Source organism: Rousettus aegyptiacus, unplaced genomic scaffold (assembly GCF_014176215.1).
Source record: "Rousettus aegyptiacus isolate mRouAeg1 unplaced genomic scaffold, mRouAeg1.p scaffold_m13_p_8, whole genome shotgun sequence".
Taxonomy (NCBI): domain Eukaryota; kingdom Metazoa; phylum Chordata; class Mammalia; order Chiroptera; family Pteropodidae; genus Rousettus; species Rousettus aegyptiacus.
Genome location: NW_023416311.1, coordinates 68,521,553 through 68,538,676, shown reverse-complemented (window position 1 = coordinate 68,538,676; position 17,124 = coordinate 68,521,553). Strand labels below are relative to the sequence as shown.

The following is a 17,124-nucleotide window of genomic DNA, read 5'->3' as shown; positions in this document are numbered from 1 at the left end:
AGGCCATTTCATTTCTTTTACAGAAATGAAAGGAGACAAATATTAATGAGAAGGAGACTTAATTAACTTCTTGTTTTTGTATTCTTTGGGACTAAAGCCGATCATGTGGTCCTTTTCAAGGAGTACTAAATCATGGGACTGTGGCGAAGATGTTGAAACCCAAGGGAACGTTCACTCATCTGGGCCCAGCCCTTGATGTGCCATCTGGAAACGATGAGTTCAGTGAGCACAGGCTCTCACTGCAGGGTCTGCCTAGACTGCAGCCATAAAATATGACCTGACTTTTGTGTAGTACGTCCCCAAGCACGAGCTCTGCCCCCAAGTTCTAAAGTCCTTGGTTTTGGCACTGATGGCTGTAAGTGAAGTAGATAGCAGCTTTCATGCTGCCCATTTGCCAGCTTATAGACAGCCCAGGCCCCTCTTTAATGTAGGGTTAGAAAGATGTCCTTCTTGGCCACTTTCACCACCGTCCCTTCAGGTCCGAGCTATGTGATCATCCCAAGTTTGTAGTGGCAGTTGACACTGTTCCTCTTGGGTATACCATGATATACTGTAATAATTGTCATAAAGGCAAAAATCATGTGTGCCTTCTCTGCCATATCCTCAGTGAATGGTGCAGGGTTTGGCCATGGTAGGTGCTAGGGAAATAGCTGCTGGGTGAAGGAATGAATGACAGTAGTTTCAAGTGAGCCAAAGGATTCCATTTCCTTTCTTATCCTCTATGCTTTATTCAATGCCTATTCAAAGTGCTTCAAGTTTGACATTCTTCCTTTAAGTATGATGCTCACATCTCCTGCAGAACCACCTGATGAGTGTGTATAAAAAAGTAGACACCTAGACCCCAACCGAGACTACTGAGTCAGGCAGAATCTCTTGGTTAGAGACATAGGAAGACGCTCTCTTAGTAATCACCCAAGCAGTTCTTTTGTACTACTAAAGTTTGAGAACTACTGTTCTAATGGTTGATAAACATGAATATAATACATTTTAATGAAGTTATAGGGAAAGAAGATAAAGTTGTGCTATGACAGGAATACATATAGGGTAGAACTCATCTATTTATACAATACTTATCAACACTTGCTATGTGCCAGGCACTGGAGGCAGATTAGTGAGAAAGGCAGACATGGCTTCATGGTACTTACAGTTGGAGAGATAGTTGTGAGTAAATATACAGTTGTGAATTGTGTTAAGTATATGAAGAAAGAAATTGACACATAGCAGTGGACAGAAGATGTCCTTCTCTGAGAAGACATTTATTCAGGCTAAAAGAATGAGAAGAAAATCATCCGTGGGCAGAGTTGAGGGTGGCGAGTGGGGAGAACAGTTGGGGGTAGGGGGGCCATTTGTGAGAGGCTTCTTGAGGAAGAATAGAGTTTGGCCAAACTGAATGGCTGCAAGCATGCACTGAGGGATGAGAAATGAGGTCAGGAGGGAAGCAGAAGGATACATATACACGAAGTCACACAGGGAGGATCTGGGATGTCATCCTAAGTGGGGGGAGAGGGGGAGCCTTTGAGATGTTAAACAGAGGCATCAGGGAGCAGTGTGTGCTTTAGGAAGACCAGCCTGCTGCTATATGTGGAGTAAACTGGAGAGAGAATGAGCGTGAAGTGAGGGAATTATTCAGTCCAGTGGCAGAGCCCGCATAGACAAGGAGTGAATGAGGGAAAACAAAGGGTGAATCTGGACAGAGATCGGAAGTGGATGGAGGGATGGTGAAGTGAAGACAGCTGAGTGGACAGCAGGAGACAACCAAGAAGAGAGGAGTCAGTTCTAAAGGAATGGCGTGGTGATGAAGCCAGGAAGGTTTCTGTGGTGGAGACTTGAGAGATGAGAGTGTTCCCAGCCTGCCTAGGATGAGTAAGAGAGAAAAGAGGAGGAGGAAAGAAGGCATTCCTTGAAGAGAACTCAAGCTGACAAGGCTCAAAGACAAAAACCAGTATTGTTCTAGACATTGCATTGATCACTGTAGACTTATAATAAATGATTGGTGAATATTTCGGTTAGCCTTAGATAAGGAACGCATATACATAGTGGTTAGTAGTATGAGCTCTTAATCAAAATATTTGAGTCTTCCCTTACTACTCAGTTTACATCTCTGAGCCTCAGTTTCCTTACCCGTAAAGTGGGAATAATAGTAATCATATCAGCCTTTGTAGAGACACTGTGATCATCCGTGCAGGGCACTTGGCGCGGTGCCTGGTAGAGGCAAGCACACCGTGAACATTTGAGGTGGTGCTGGTTCTAAGGCTCTGTGAGCAATAAATTGAACAGAATATTTGGACTCGGAGTTAGGAATCTTACAAAACAGTCTTGATCTTGAGTTTAACAAGTTAAGTCAACCTGAGTGTATCTTAAATACTTGGGCCTTCAGTTTCCTCATCTATTAAATAAACAAGTTAGAATAATTATTGATTTCTAAGCTACCTCATAGTTCTAAAGTGCTTTGATTCTACCATCTGAAGAAGACTTACATAATCCCTCATCTACTCAGTTTAAGCTAGAATAACCTTATTTGCTGGTGTTATAATAGTTCAGCAGTGAAAAATCAGCATATACTTTCTAGTTCGATGCCTGAAAGAAATTAGGTGGCTGGACAATAAACAACCGTTGGCTAAGTATGACTATGGATATGCCACCTAATCTAGTTTTAATATGTAAGATGAGTGAAAAAAATGGACAAGCTAAAAATGGTATAATGGAGTAAGTGTATCTTGAACCTGTTTAGAAGACCATTTTTATTCTAATTGAAGCAAATCTGGTAAATTGAAGATGTTAATACAGTTCACTCACTGAAACTGCTTAAATATATAGTTGTAGACTTAGAGTTCTGAAGTCAATGTTCCTTGGGTATTTACAATGGATAAAGGAAAATGTCTAACCACTGTGTGGTACACCTGAAACTAATATGATATTGAATGTCAACTATAATTGAAAATGTTTTTAATTAAAAAATATATAAATGGATGAAAGATTTGAAATCTGTTATTTCATTTACTGTAGAAATATGACCAAGATAACCACCCTTTATTTCAGTGCCTCTTACGTGAAGTACTAACCCTTTTTCTGACATTAAAGGTGAATAAAAGTTTCAGGCCCAGTGTTGTAGCATAATGATTATAATACCTAACATTTATTACAATATTAAATGCACTTTCCATTGATTACCTTATGAATATTTTCATTTAATCTCTGCAACTCAAAAAGGCAATCCTATGCCCATTTTGTGACAGAGGTACCAAGGTTCAGAAAGATTGTGACTTCCCTGAAGTTACCTGGCTAATAAGACCATTAAATGGTTAGCGTGTTTTTCTTACATGGTTTGGAATTATCGAAGCCCACCAGCCAAAGTCCCTCAGAAACCCACCTGGAGTCACACAAAATTAATTTTGTTTAACTTGTAGCAACAACAACAAAAAAACGCATACCTATGGGGACATGAGGGGAAACGAGGGGCTTAGTATGGATTTGAGCTTGTGTTGGATGATGCTAATAAGAATTTGGGGAGGTAAGGACCCAGTTATCTTTGGGGTGTTGTCAGGGGGCAGAATCAGTTTGGTGTCTTGGTAATTTTTATCTAGTAGGTAAGAAAATTGAATAGGGACTAAATGGTCATGAGTCAAGAAGTAAGTCACTCATAAGTTGCACGAGGGGGACATTTAGTTATTTTGTGGTGCCAAAGGACCTTTACTCTGTCTTGATATGATTGTGGATTATTTTGAAATGGTTCCTCCATGGCCACAGAATGACTGTGTCTGAGAATTGTTTGTATTCTGCAAAAGCTGTTTATTTTGAGTTACAAACCCTCAGACACTACGGACTGGCTGTTAACTATCTCGGTTCTTCTTTCTCTCTCCTTCCCTCCCTCCCCTCTCCCCTCTCCCCTTTCTCTTTTTCCTTTCCTTTCACTGTCCTTCTCCCCGTCCCTCTAGTTATTTCATACTAACCAGCTAATTTCTTCCTCTGAAGAATAATCCGACGATCAATAATTCTGTGTTCTCTTCTCCAAGGTGTATTAGCACAGGAAGGGTTTTCAGGTTTGGGGATGCCTAGACTGAATCAAGACCAGCTACTTAACAGCATTTTTACTTTAGGCAAATCACGTCACCTTTTTGGCCTAGGTTTCTTCATCTATAAAATATGGGAATGACAATCACCTTGCAGAATGTTTTGAAAATTAGAGATAATTTACATAAAATGTTTGACACACTCAAGACCAATTTCAATAAATAGTGACCACTATTAAAAAGACATAAACCTTATCAAATGTTAATTTGCTTATATTTCATAATTTCTAACAGCAACAAAAATATTCCTTGTTAAGTAAACTTATTAGATTATAGAAGGTCACAGAAGATGGGAAGAACCAGACTTTCTGAATGTGATTACTGGATGCTAGTCGTAGGATGACACTTGCTAGCATTACTTTTTTGTTTTAAAGTAGATAATATTGTGCTATTCATTTAATTAATTAAAAATACAAGACCATTTTCAGCTCTCAATGGCTCATTACCTGATACGACTTCATGAGATACAGGTAAGGATGACATATTTATGGAATATGCAGAAAAGATGACTAATTAGAACTATAAAGAAAAATTAAAAATATAGCAAGATTTTTTATTATGGATAGAAAAGGTCTTGTAAAACATTTCCATTGAAGACTTACTTATTTTATAAGGACAAGATTAGGGTTAAATTATAGAAAGTATAGATAACAAAATTAACTCTGTATTATGGGTGGTTTTGTTTTTATCTTTACATTTTTTCTACATTTTCCAGCTTTTTTGCAGAATATTACATTAACAGCCAGAAAAAAAATGATTTGTCAGAACCAGAAATCAGGGAAACAAGCATTTTATTTAGTCTTCTAAAAACTCTGTGTTTTCCCGAAGTTACTAGGGCTTCTCAGCGATGGTTACCAAAATGATGATGCTGTGTACATGTGTGTGTGTGCACATGCATATGCACATATGTCTCATAAAATATCCTTAGTCATGTGCTAGACATTAAATGGCCTTTAAGATTCAGAGGTACCTCAAATGTGTGAACAATGGAAACTGGAATGGTCCATTACAGATGTTTGAGGTGTTGCTAATATAGTGTAGTTTGCTTTACTATGTCTCTGGTTGTTTTATGTGGACTTTAATAACTCTATTTTAGGAGAAATATAGGTGAAAAGCATCCTGTTAATGAAAAAAGTTATTACCAATGACTCACTTTTTGTGTGGTTTCTTCTTTCCTCTCTCCCCCATCCCATCCTCACATCAGAAGTCTGGCCTTCATTTCCGACACACAGATAATACCGTCCAATGGTTAAGAGCAATGGAGTCTATTGGTCTACCCAAGGTAAGCCTTCAGATACTGGAACCTGAACTGGAAAGCCAAAAACCATAGTGTACAAACACCTCATTATGAAAAATGATTTGGCAGACTAGGTATGTTAGTGCAGCAGATTGTCTTATTGCCTCAGGAATTTGAAAAGTTAGGACTCAACAGAAACATAGAAAGGCCTATACAAAGTAATATATGGCAAGAACTCAGAATAAAGTATGCATACAGATCAAGATCAGGTAAAAAGTAAACAAGGTCAGAACAAGCTTTAGCTGGTAAATAGTTGATTTCAAATAGCCACCTCCCTTTTTTATATAGCTATTTATACTAAAGATTTCAAATCTCACAGTATCATCATTGGATCACTATAGATTATTATAAATTTATTTTTATAAATTATTATTATAAATCATTGTATCATTTAAAATTTTAAAGACTAGGGGCTTAGAGCTCTTATTCCTGAAATAGATCCTCCAAATAAAACTCCATGTCTTCAGAGCTTGTTAAATTCAAAGAGCAGGCACCTGTAAGCTTATGTGACAGAAAGACAGCAGGGGAAATGAGGAAATAATTGCATTTGGTAGAAATTGTAGAGCTTTTCTTAAACTTCTTATTTTGAAATAATTATAGAATCACAGTAAGTTGCAAAAATAGTACATCTATGCATATTCTTCATTCAGCTTTCCCCAATGATGTTAACTAAACTACAAACTTCATTCAATGTTAACCATTTTTATATGTGTCCATTCGTGTGTATGGGGAGAGGGAGTTCCATGCAGTTTTATCCCATGAACAGATTGTGTGACCACTACCACAATCGGGCTATAGATGCCGCAGAAGAGTGGTCCTTTGTATTGCATCCTTCTCCCAGCCCTGTCCCCACACCACCACTAATCTGTTCTCCATGTATATAGTTTTGTCATTTTGACAATGTTATAGAAGTGGAATAATACAGTAGGTTACTTTAAGCAGTTGACTTTTTTCAGTAAGCATAATGCCCTCAAGATCCATCAGGTTCTTGAATATATCTATAGTTTGTGCCTTTATATTGCTTAGTATGTACAGCTATTTTAAAGAAACGATTTAGGAGTGGACCGCTTTGAAGGCAAGGGTATATGCTGCAGGCTAATTAAGACTTGTGTTGTAATTATTATTAATCCAGGTTTGCAATTAAAAGTACCCACCATGACAAAAACAAAAAATTCCTTAATGTAAATTATAAATGCCTATTTTAACATATTTTTGCCGATGTCTGTTTTAGCTCAGCTTATTTTATCTCAAAATACTCAATATTGATTTATTCTGTCATTTTTAATTGTTTCCCTTCTTCTAAAATGTCCAGAATATCAAATACCCTTCTGGGAACTAGTTATAATACAGAATTCATATTTCTAGATTTTGATTTAGCAAATACTACGTAGTGCTGAGTGGTAAATAGATTAATAAAACATTTCCAATAGGATTTTCCTGTATGAGGCAACAAAATTTAAGATTAGGGTAATTTCATTTTTTTAATAGATTTGATTTAAACCTTTTCCAATTGCATGTATGATGAGCTAGGTTTCCCTTGATTTTAAGCCAAACAGGTGATCTATAGAGTAGATTCTGTTTTAACTCTGATTTTTATTATGAAGTTTTCGATACATTATATTGTGGAATGAGAAACCAACAGTGTACTGAACTGACTGATATATTTGCTAGTAATGCCTTCATTCATCCGTTTTAAGTGCCACTCTGTGCTCAGCATCATGCTAGGTGCTGGGAATACTGTGCTGAATAAAACATTCTAGTGAACTACAAATCAATCCCATCTCCTTTGCTAAATGAAGACACATTCATAGTGATTTCCCAGAGGAAATATAAATATACAAGTTTCTTTTTTCTTTTAAAGAAGAGGGGCAGTTATTGTCCTCTGCTTATATAGAGAACTTTAACCCTGGTCACATTCTTCTGAATTGGGAATCTGCTTCTCCTTAAGGAAGGTTGGAAAGACCTTTGAATTTTCCTAGGCTACAAACATTTCTTTCAGAGCTCAGTGCCTGCACATTTGTATCTCAAGAAATTTTGCGTCTTTTTTTTTCAGCTTTGTCCGACAGAAAATTGTACTTGAGCATCAAGTACTACTATATTGTATGTGGTTTAATATTTATGTTAAATTTTATAAAATATTTATTGAAAGCAAATAATGCCTATATGTTTATTTTATTCTTACAATCTTTGAACCTGATTATTTAGTTTTTGGTGCTTAGGAACAGATAAGTTTGGTGCCCCATTCTGAGATCTGTTTCTTATTAGGCTTTTAGTCTCAAGCTAAAGAATAGTGCAAACAGGTATTAAAGGCCTTAACGTTCAGACCTTCCAGTCTAGTAACTTTATACACACATACAAAACATAAAAATTCAGAGACATAATCCAGAAAGAAGACTGGAATAAAAAATACTAAAATGCTAATGGTGACAATTTGGAGGTGGGATTATAGATACTTTTCTGTTATACTTCATTTTCTAGGTTATATTCAGGGAAGTCTGTTACTTTAAGCAGAAAAAAATATTCATGTGTATGTGTGTATACACATGTTTACAGATCTGCGAAGCCAAGTCCTTAACAATAAAATGCTGTAAGAAAAACACTGTTCTCAAGCCAGCAGGCCTCTGGCCAGTCAGAGGAGTGACTCTGCTACAGAAAGCAGAGCTTGCATGGGCTCAAGCCATGTGGAGTGAAACCACCACCTAGCCATGTGGATGCAGCCTTTTTGGAGTGGTGCACTGGGACCTCCCCCCGCCCTGTCCCCCGCTCCCCAAAGCCCCCCCTCCCTTGCTACACACACACACACACACACACACACACACACACACACACACACACACACACACACACACACACGTATTCTCTCCTCAGCCACTAGGAGGAGTGATTTGTCAGGCAGGGGTCCAGATTCACTCATTGGTCTTCCTGTAGAGCAAGATCAAACTATAACTGAAAGGTTCCTCTACATTTAAATAGAAACAGCACAGCAAGGACAATGACCGTAGGATCACTTGGGATATGTAAAATAATTGCGAAAAGCAAAACGTAATAAACACATTGTTTCTTTTGTTTTCCAGATATTTTATCCAGAAACAACAGATGTTTATGACCGGAAAAACATACCAAGAATGATTTATTGCATTCATGCACTGAGGTAGGAAAATACAACTAAAAGTCCATGAATTAAATTTAAATAAAACTACAATTTTAACTTTAAAAGAAATCTTAAATTATTTTAATAACTTTGAAGAACTTTTTATTAGATCGAGATAGATATTTTGAACTTGCTGGTCCAAAATTAAAATAATTGTCACAAAAACAATTCTTGACCTTGAAGATATATTTTTTTGAATTTTTAAAATCTAATTCAAAATCGAAAACCAGAAAATGAATGAAAGACCTATAAGTATAATAAGGAGAAATTTTAAGTTAAATCTTTTAGGGACCTCCTAGTAATGTGCTATAGTATTCTTGAGTTATGATCTAGTTTACACATATAGCCAAAATATATCAAATAAGCAGCTTTGGTGGTCATAATTTTGATTTTGATACTCTTAGAAGTATCAGTTTGCTTCAATCCTTATCACAGATTAATGAAATTCAGTATAATTTTTGTTTTATTTATTCAATAGAACTTGTACCCTAGGGATAAAGAAGAAACTTAGAAGCTGCTTTAAATTAGTCAAAACAAGATACATGTGTTGTTTTAAAGCAATTGTTGAATTACTTAATTTTTGAAAATGTTGAAATTCTAGTTGACAGATCACTTAATTTTAATGGGCTGGTAGAATGTGATTTTTAGATGGTAACAAAGATGATTTTTAAAATCCAGTTTGTGGCTTTTGTTTTTAATGCACACAGGTAATGACTAGAAAGCTTCATGTCTAATTAAATTTTAAATTTCTTTTAGAACATCTGCCTTGTGTTTATATCACTAGAAGTCATTTTTCTGGCAGAATCTTCTGCTTAGAGGTTTATATCAACTTCTTCCTGGCTCTTTTCCTCTCCAAAGGAAAAGGTTTCTATAATAATTCATTGCAATTCTGGCCTACTAGAGAAGAATTTTGATTATGTCATATAATTTGACTCCCCCCATCACCCCCGATCAGTACTTATGAGATTTCTTTGGAAGATGACTGTTGCTAGAAATACAGACCAAATGTAGGTGCCTTTTCTGTGATTTCTTTTTATTCTAATAATTTAGAACAACTGTGGGGGGGCACTTCTATGCCTGCCTCCTTGTATGTGGCAGGTTTTCTAAAAGTTTTTTTGTGCAGAAGTGTTTATTTTGAGGAATATTTTCAACTGTGTTACCCAACATTCTTTGTCAGATATTTTTTCAGTACTTAGAATGATCGCTTAACACTATGGTTAATGCTGTTTTTTGACCTGGTACCCCAGCCGCTGTTAGTTAATATCATCATCATATCCATGCATCATGGTGCTAATCTCCTAATGTGTAGCATGCTCATGGGATGTCTTGTATAAGCTTAAATTGTTTTTTCTGAAGTGGACACCTGGGGCATTACTGTTAAGCAGCTTATAAAGAAATGGCGAAACGGTGTGCTAAGTTCCTTTCTGGTGATGTCATTGTTCTCCTACAGAAGTTATACAGAACTGCACTGAGGTTGGCTGTGTGTGCCATAGTTTTAACAATGGCTTCAACAGTTTGTTAAACAAAGAGAAAGCAACTTCTTACTTAATATTGCCAATTGTTTGCCTGTGTTGGTGTGACATTTTCTAGGACTGTTTTCCTCAGTCATTCAGTTATGGATCATGGAGTTCCCATCACTGTTCCTCCTCCTGAAACAAATTCCTGGGGAGCCCCTCATTCACCAGATCTTTCAAAGCAGTGTTTACTTAATAAACAACATTCCCTGGGAGAATTTCTTTCACTTTTCTCTGCTCTAAACTTAATGCATGGCTGCTACTTAATGTGGAACTCAGTAGCGTCAAGTGTATCTAACGTTTTATTCTATCGAAATTTTTTCCTGTGATGGCCAAGAATGCAGTCAGTTACTCAGATAAGGCTGATATTCTGCTCTGTTGGGCAAGACACATTTGGAAGCTGGGTATCAGAGCCCGTTACTAGGTACAGTGGGTTTGCCCTTGCTGCATAATTAGAAATGATGCTGAGAATAAATAACTATGTTCAGCCATTATATACTGGTTATAGATATAGCAGCATTACTGGTATAGAGCGTAGTCATTATCTGATAGGGAATTGGGCAGGTCAGAAGTTCTGATTATAAATCAGGAGCCAGACAGGAAGATCCCCCAGGTCCCCAGACACTGTCTTCCTCCTGCCCCAGCCTGTGGTACTGACTTGATCTGCAAAGTTATCTCTTGGCCCTGCAAGCTTGTCTTCTGTGTCCTGTCTTCTTGATTAAGGCTTAATAACCTCATGAAAACCTAGGTTCTTGCCCTTGCTTCCTGTTTGTATCTACTTTCCCCTTTTCTGCCCGCATCCCACCTTTTTACTTTATTTCTGACCCAGGCTCCTTGCCTGCCACTCTTATATTTCCTTTGTCAGTTCAGCTTGATGTTCTTAAGCCTAGACACCAATGAATTGTTAGCACAGCAGCCCCAGAGGAAATCCTTAAACTTTGCCTCATGTAGAGACACTCTCCTCAGGGATGGGTGGCCTCATTCTTTTTTCAAAGAAATGTTTATTATCTTTTTCTTATTTAAAAGAAAAAAGAAAATATGCTCATTATGGAAAAAAATTGAAGTGTTCAGAAAGAATATCAAAGGAAAAGCTAAAGTACCTATTTTCTCAATTCTAAGTGAAAATGACTGTTTCTGACTTTTTGAGTGTCTTTGGACTTAAAATATGTATGTGGCATGTTTTCCTTTCGTGGCTTCATTTGGAATGTTTTAAAGTCTGCAGTGAAGAGGAACTAGTTTAAGGAGTGAACTTGCTAATGAGTTAATACTACTGATTTTTTATCTGTCCAGAGGCTGTTTATACCTGGAAAAGAACACTTTTGCATATTGTTTATTGCTTGAATATTAAACAGCTGTTAAAAATGTAAACATTAGTTATAAAATTGAATTCCTTTAAAAAACTTAGTAGAGCTGATTTTTTGAGCACTTCAGATACCTAAAAGTGCAGGTGAAACGCCCAGATACATGACTACAAACTTTCCACACTTAAACCTATTCTGAAAGATCCACGCTACAACCTTCACTCATTTCTCTGTACACTCATTTTGACTTATCCTAGGACTGTAATACTTTGCTACCTACTCAGAGCTGACATGATCTTATGGGCAGCAAAAAATAAAAGAATACCCATGCAAACCTGCCGGGGTTACAGATCTGGTTTCTAACCTATCAATAATTGGTCAGAGAACATGGCACCAGTCCGCGTTCTCTTTACTCGTGAAATCGATCAGATCGTTTTTTCCTTTTCAGTATATGCCTTTCAGGTAGGTTCTTATTTATAATCTGGTCCCAGCCCCACCTCCACCCCCTATTACCCAGAAATAATTTACTTCCATGTCTTGTTTGTCCAGGGTTAAATATCCCGTCATCCTGACATAATGATGTATTGACCTAATCTGTTAACATTATTAAAAGCTTATGTATGCCTTTTTAATATTTTCTTGAAATTAGTTGGGCTTTCTAGAGGTTTCTCCCGCGGAGACGAGGGATTGATTCTACCCAATGCTATTTGGGGCATTTGACTGATGTATCGTCCTGGATGTGTTTCTGGATCCCTTCTCTCTGTTAGACTATTGAGTGTGACCATCATTGCCAGGCCTTCTTTCCACCTAACTATTTTTGCCACCAGCTGTGTTCCTCACTCCTTCCTTAACTTGGAACACTTGGTTTTCTAGGACTATTTGGCTTACTCAGAGTCTCTGGTCTTTATTCTTTTGTGTAGTATATATGTAGTGTATGTAATGTAGAAACAATTATAGAGAAACAAAGCACCTGTATTTTAATTACACTTTCCAGCTTGTTAAAATCAACACGAATAATTATACATGTCTTATTTTCTCTCTATATAGCAACTTCCTTTTTGTACACTTTATGGCATACTTTTTGATCATTGTTTTGAACTCCTGACCTGTCACAGACTTAACCAAGATGAGTATCTTCTTTTCTGATGGACCAGATTGATTCATTTTGGTCATTGTGAACTCTTTCTGGCCAGCTCCTTTGTCCTTATAGCACTGTTCCTGACATTCTTTGAAATATCCTTGCTTTGTTGTCGTAACAAAATGTTCCAATCCTATCTCAGTTATTCCTGCTTTATGACATGGCATCGGCTACCCTCCAAGGAATCCTTTTAAAGTCTTGCATTCATAATGATTTCTCTAGTCTGTTAGATTACAGTTCTGTATTCTACTCTTCTTACTGTATGAAGTTTATTTGATAATTACGTTTTTACTACACTGACAACAAGCTAAAGATAAGCATGCCTCTCGTCTGTGTAAGGATTACAGTTCCTGCTGCAGATTGTGGAGGTGCTGTCCCAGTAGTCATATTTTCAAATGCGGCTACAATGCCAAAATTGCACTTGGGACTTTCATTTGTGAAAATGGCAATGGGAGCCCCACTTCCGGTTGGCCTGGTGTTCTCAGTACCCTGACTTCTCTGTGGAGAAGGGCTCTTCTACCCAGCTCTCTCACACGGTCTGACAGCTGCCTTGATTATCTGGTTGCCTTCCAATGGGTTCCTCAGGCAGTAATGATTACCTTCCCTAGTCTTATTATACTTCCTTCCCTTAAAACCCTTTTTCTATTAAGAAACCAATTGATGCCTTATATCAGCTTGACTGCATCTCTGACAGGGAACATATTAACATTTATAAATAAGTTTCTAGAAAGTTCCCTAACCAAAAGGACAGGCTATAATCCTGTGTTCTCTGGAGGGCTATCTGGAGATGACAGTATGTGGGATTAAGGTGAGGAGGGCAGTTGCGCCTTCCATATCTTTCAAGTAACTCCTTTTCAAAATTCTCTTTACGCTTCGAACCATCCACTCTCCTTTTGTTCTTATCCTGAATCACTATTTTGGCTCTGTCCGTCCCACTAAATTCTAAGCACTTTGAAGCTTTGAACCGTGTTGTGTCACCTATCAGCGCATACACCATTGATTCCAACTTGAAGCCTCTAGAGTTTTCACTCTCAGTTGGTTTCACTGAACTGATTTCCCAATGATAAAAGTACCTCAGGATTCCTTTGGCTTTTGACTGAAAATTGAGTGTAGAACACTGGATTTTGATGTGATACTGGCAGTGATGTATGTGACTAAGGTTGAAAAATAATTTGGTTCAATAGATAAAAGCATTTCAGATGCAGAGTCGGTATGGGGAAATAGTAAAAGGTTCTTAGTTTTGAAAGTGGGGAAATCAGTGTGGTAGGTTACTGGTAAGTATATAAGAAGAACACACTCATTTAACAGGAATTAATAATAATAATAATAATAATAATAATAATAATAATAATAAAAACAAAGGCTAACATTGAACTTATTATGTGCCTGGCACTGTTCAATGTACTTTACAGGTGTCATCTTATTTAACCTTCATAACATACCCATGTGGTAGGTACTGTTATTAGTCCCGTTTTATAACCAAGGCAACTTAGGCACAGAGAGGCTGCTCAAGGTCGCACAGCTCATTAATGGCAGAGTTGAGATTGCAGATCAGGCTATGACACCAGAAACCCCACTGCTACTGACTCAGCCAGTCACTGGTCTCGGAAGGGGGTCAAGGATTTCCCTCTTACAAAGAAGATACAAAGAACAGAGGCATCAGACTTGAATTTCAGCACAGTCCTCTAAGCTGTTATATTTAGGAGATTTCAGAATGAAGACTCATGGGACTTAGAACTGGGAGGGTCTTGGGAAGTTACTCTAGTCCAGATCCTTCATTTCATTGATTGGAGACTGAAAGCTTGGGTTGTATGACTTGCTCAGAGTCACACATCTAGATATTACCAGTCTTAGAGCCGGCATCCAGGGCTTCTGAGTCTAGTGATCTTTCTGGTCAACCATGAGGCTTTCATTTACAAACATTTATCTCACATGTTACAGCATAAAATGAACTGTGCATGATGTGATCCAGAAAAGCTGAAATAAATTCAGCTCTTGTCTTTTAAGTTTGCATTTTATTACTATAGAACCTTTTAATATATATATTGAAAGCACTAGGGGAGGAAAAAAAAACCCTAATAGTACTTTCGCCCCCCCCTTCTTCATTTCTGGACTTGAACTGATATAATTTATATAAATGGGAGCACATGGGCCAGTGAGGCAGGCTTTAGCTACCTTAGGACAACCCTTCTGTTGCTGGCCTCACTTTGCAATCCAAGTACACTATATGACTGTACCTTCTGGTGTGGTGAGAGGCTCACTGTTTCACATCAAGTCCTTTCTTACATGTGAGAAGCAATGCTGATATTAATTCCACAGCTTTCCTTGGAATGTTCTTAACCTTTTGTGCTGGCTGTTAGGCACTAAAGATGATTAATACGCTCAGTGTTGAAGAGCTACAAGAAATTGGTGTATTTTTTTAGTATGGGGTGAGCTTTTTTTTTTTTAAGACTCTGGATTTCCTATGTGATTCAGGTAAAGAATGGCTCATTTGAATGTAAATGCTTGGGAAGGAGCAGGCTGCTATTGCTGATTCTTTTCAGCCTGAGAATAGTGAATAAGTAGTTTCCTAGTAAACATGTGCATGCCCCTTTGAGTAATATGCTTGAAAGCACCTCCTACACAGAGATTTACTATAAAACTGTGAAAAGCAATCTTTTTAAAGCTAATAGTTTAAACCTCAACATCAACATCAGAGACAATATTGAAAATTGAAGCCTAATAAAATACATAAATTAATATATATTTTTTAATTTTGGTGAATATATATATGCGAATGAGATTTTTACCTGATCCATACTAGCTTAAGAAAATCCGATTTAAAGTAAATTTTAAATCTGAAATTTCTTCCATCTAAAAGTGGTAACTTCTCAGCACCACCTAGTGGTAACTTTTAATTAAACCAGAATATTTGCTTATTGTGGGATTAATCTTAGTATTATAGTGTAAATGGAGAAGTAAAAAATATAATTGGAAATAGTTCTAATATGTTTAGTACCACAGGGGAAAATTAATACTTGTGTTTAGTAAATTGTTTTAGTTCAAATTACCAACAAACCTATGTTTTGTGGCTAACTAAACAGCTTTATTTTAGGGACAGTATGTAGAGAAAAATATATTTTATATGGTAGATAATCCATAAATAGAAATTAAATGAATGACTGGAGGAACAAAGGAAATAATGTGAAAACAGTTGTGTCAACATCATTGAGCACAGTTGTCTTACTCCCTTACCAAAACTGATACGAAATTACCAAAGAAGTAATTTCTTTTAATCGTTTGCAGTAAGAAAGAATGTCATCTACTGACCAGAAATTTAAACAACTCCCAACAGAAAGCAAACAGATAGGATTGGATTACCTAAGAAATAAGACAGAAGACCACAGCCCAGAAACTACTAAGAGAAGCCAACAGAGCTGGGAGTCGTCTGTCACAGGGGTGGCTCTAAGCAAAGAGATATAAAAAGGAGAGCCTCAGAGCAAGCATATTTGGGCTTAGACCAGCTGAGCCTTCTGATTCTTCCCTAAAGCAGCAAGTACAGATGCTGCTGGCAGGGTAGCATAACAGTACCCGAAATAGCTGATGACCCCAGGAAGGTACAGGGAGCCCCAATCTAAGAAGGCAAGACACTGGGCACCTCCAGGCATCAGCCCCATCGTTCCTCCACAGTTTCCCTAAGACTGGCTTCTCTCTTAGGGAATCTGTGATCAGCAGTGACAAACAGCAAATCTGAAACCCTAAGATGAGCCTCAAATCAAGGAATGCCAGACATTTGAGGGAAACACTATGAAAGTGGTATTAGATTTAATAAACAGAACCAACACCCAAGGAATAAATTCAATGTTAAAATATGTGCAATTAGTGATTCATTCAATATATCTATTTAGTAAATTTTGAATACTTATATACACCAAAACCAAAGATAAAACTAAGAGAGGAATATTGAATGTAGATGAAATTAGAAAAGAAACTAATAAAATGTATATCTAAATTTTTGGTACATAATATGAAAATAAAAGTATACATTTAAAATTCTATGTTAACTCAACAATACATAGGTGGGGAAGTAGAAGTAGAAATATATTCAGGATAATAGATATTCATTAGTTTAGGCTTTGATACAATAATATAAATTTAAAGTATGTTAAAACATTAACAGAATATTACTATAAGTAATATACATTATAAATGTGACATTAAGTACTTGAAATAATTATAGATATAAAATTTGTATTAGAACACATTTTATGAGTGTCTCCTACTTAAATTTTACTGTCACATTTTCAGCAATTCTACCATTGAATTAATTTTATAGTTTTCTTTGTAGATTATTTCAGGTATATTTTTTAATTTAGTTGTAAAAAGGGAAGAAGAAAATGCAAATCAGATATTACAAGAGAAATTGAAGTGACACAGTGATACATTTTTGATTGTTTATAGACCTATTTTTATTAAAATATGACTTGATTTTATTTGTTTAGAATTCTTTTGCAGCTTCACTAACTTATCTGTTTAATTCTGTTGAATTATGTAGTTCCCATTACTAAAAAGGAACAAGAGGTTGACATTTCATTTATTCCACATAATATGAGCTCTCTTTTTAACTGGAATATTTTTTCCATGTGTTAATGAGTCAAGAAGTATTTCATAAAA

General features: G+C 36.7%; 1 protein-coding gene across 2 annotated transcripts in view; it reads left to right on the top strand.

Annotated features, from left to right (window-relative positions):
* The window catches only part of IQGAP2 (IQ motif containing GTPase activating protein 2), a 248,303-nt gene that overhangs the window by 125,868 nt on the left and 105,311 nt on the right, over positions 1-17,124 (top strand). For both annotated transcript variants that reach the window (XM_036225610.1, XM_036225611.1), the window contains exons 4-5: positions 5,275-5,352; positions 8,442-8,518. In XM_036225610.1, the coding sequence (XP_036081503.1) occupies positions 5,275-5,352; positions 8,442-8,518 (155 nt within the window). The remainder of the gene's footprint in view (positions 1-5,274; positions 5,353-8,441; positions 8,519-17,124) is intronic.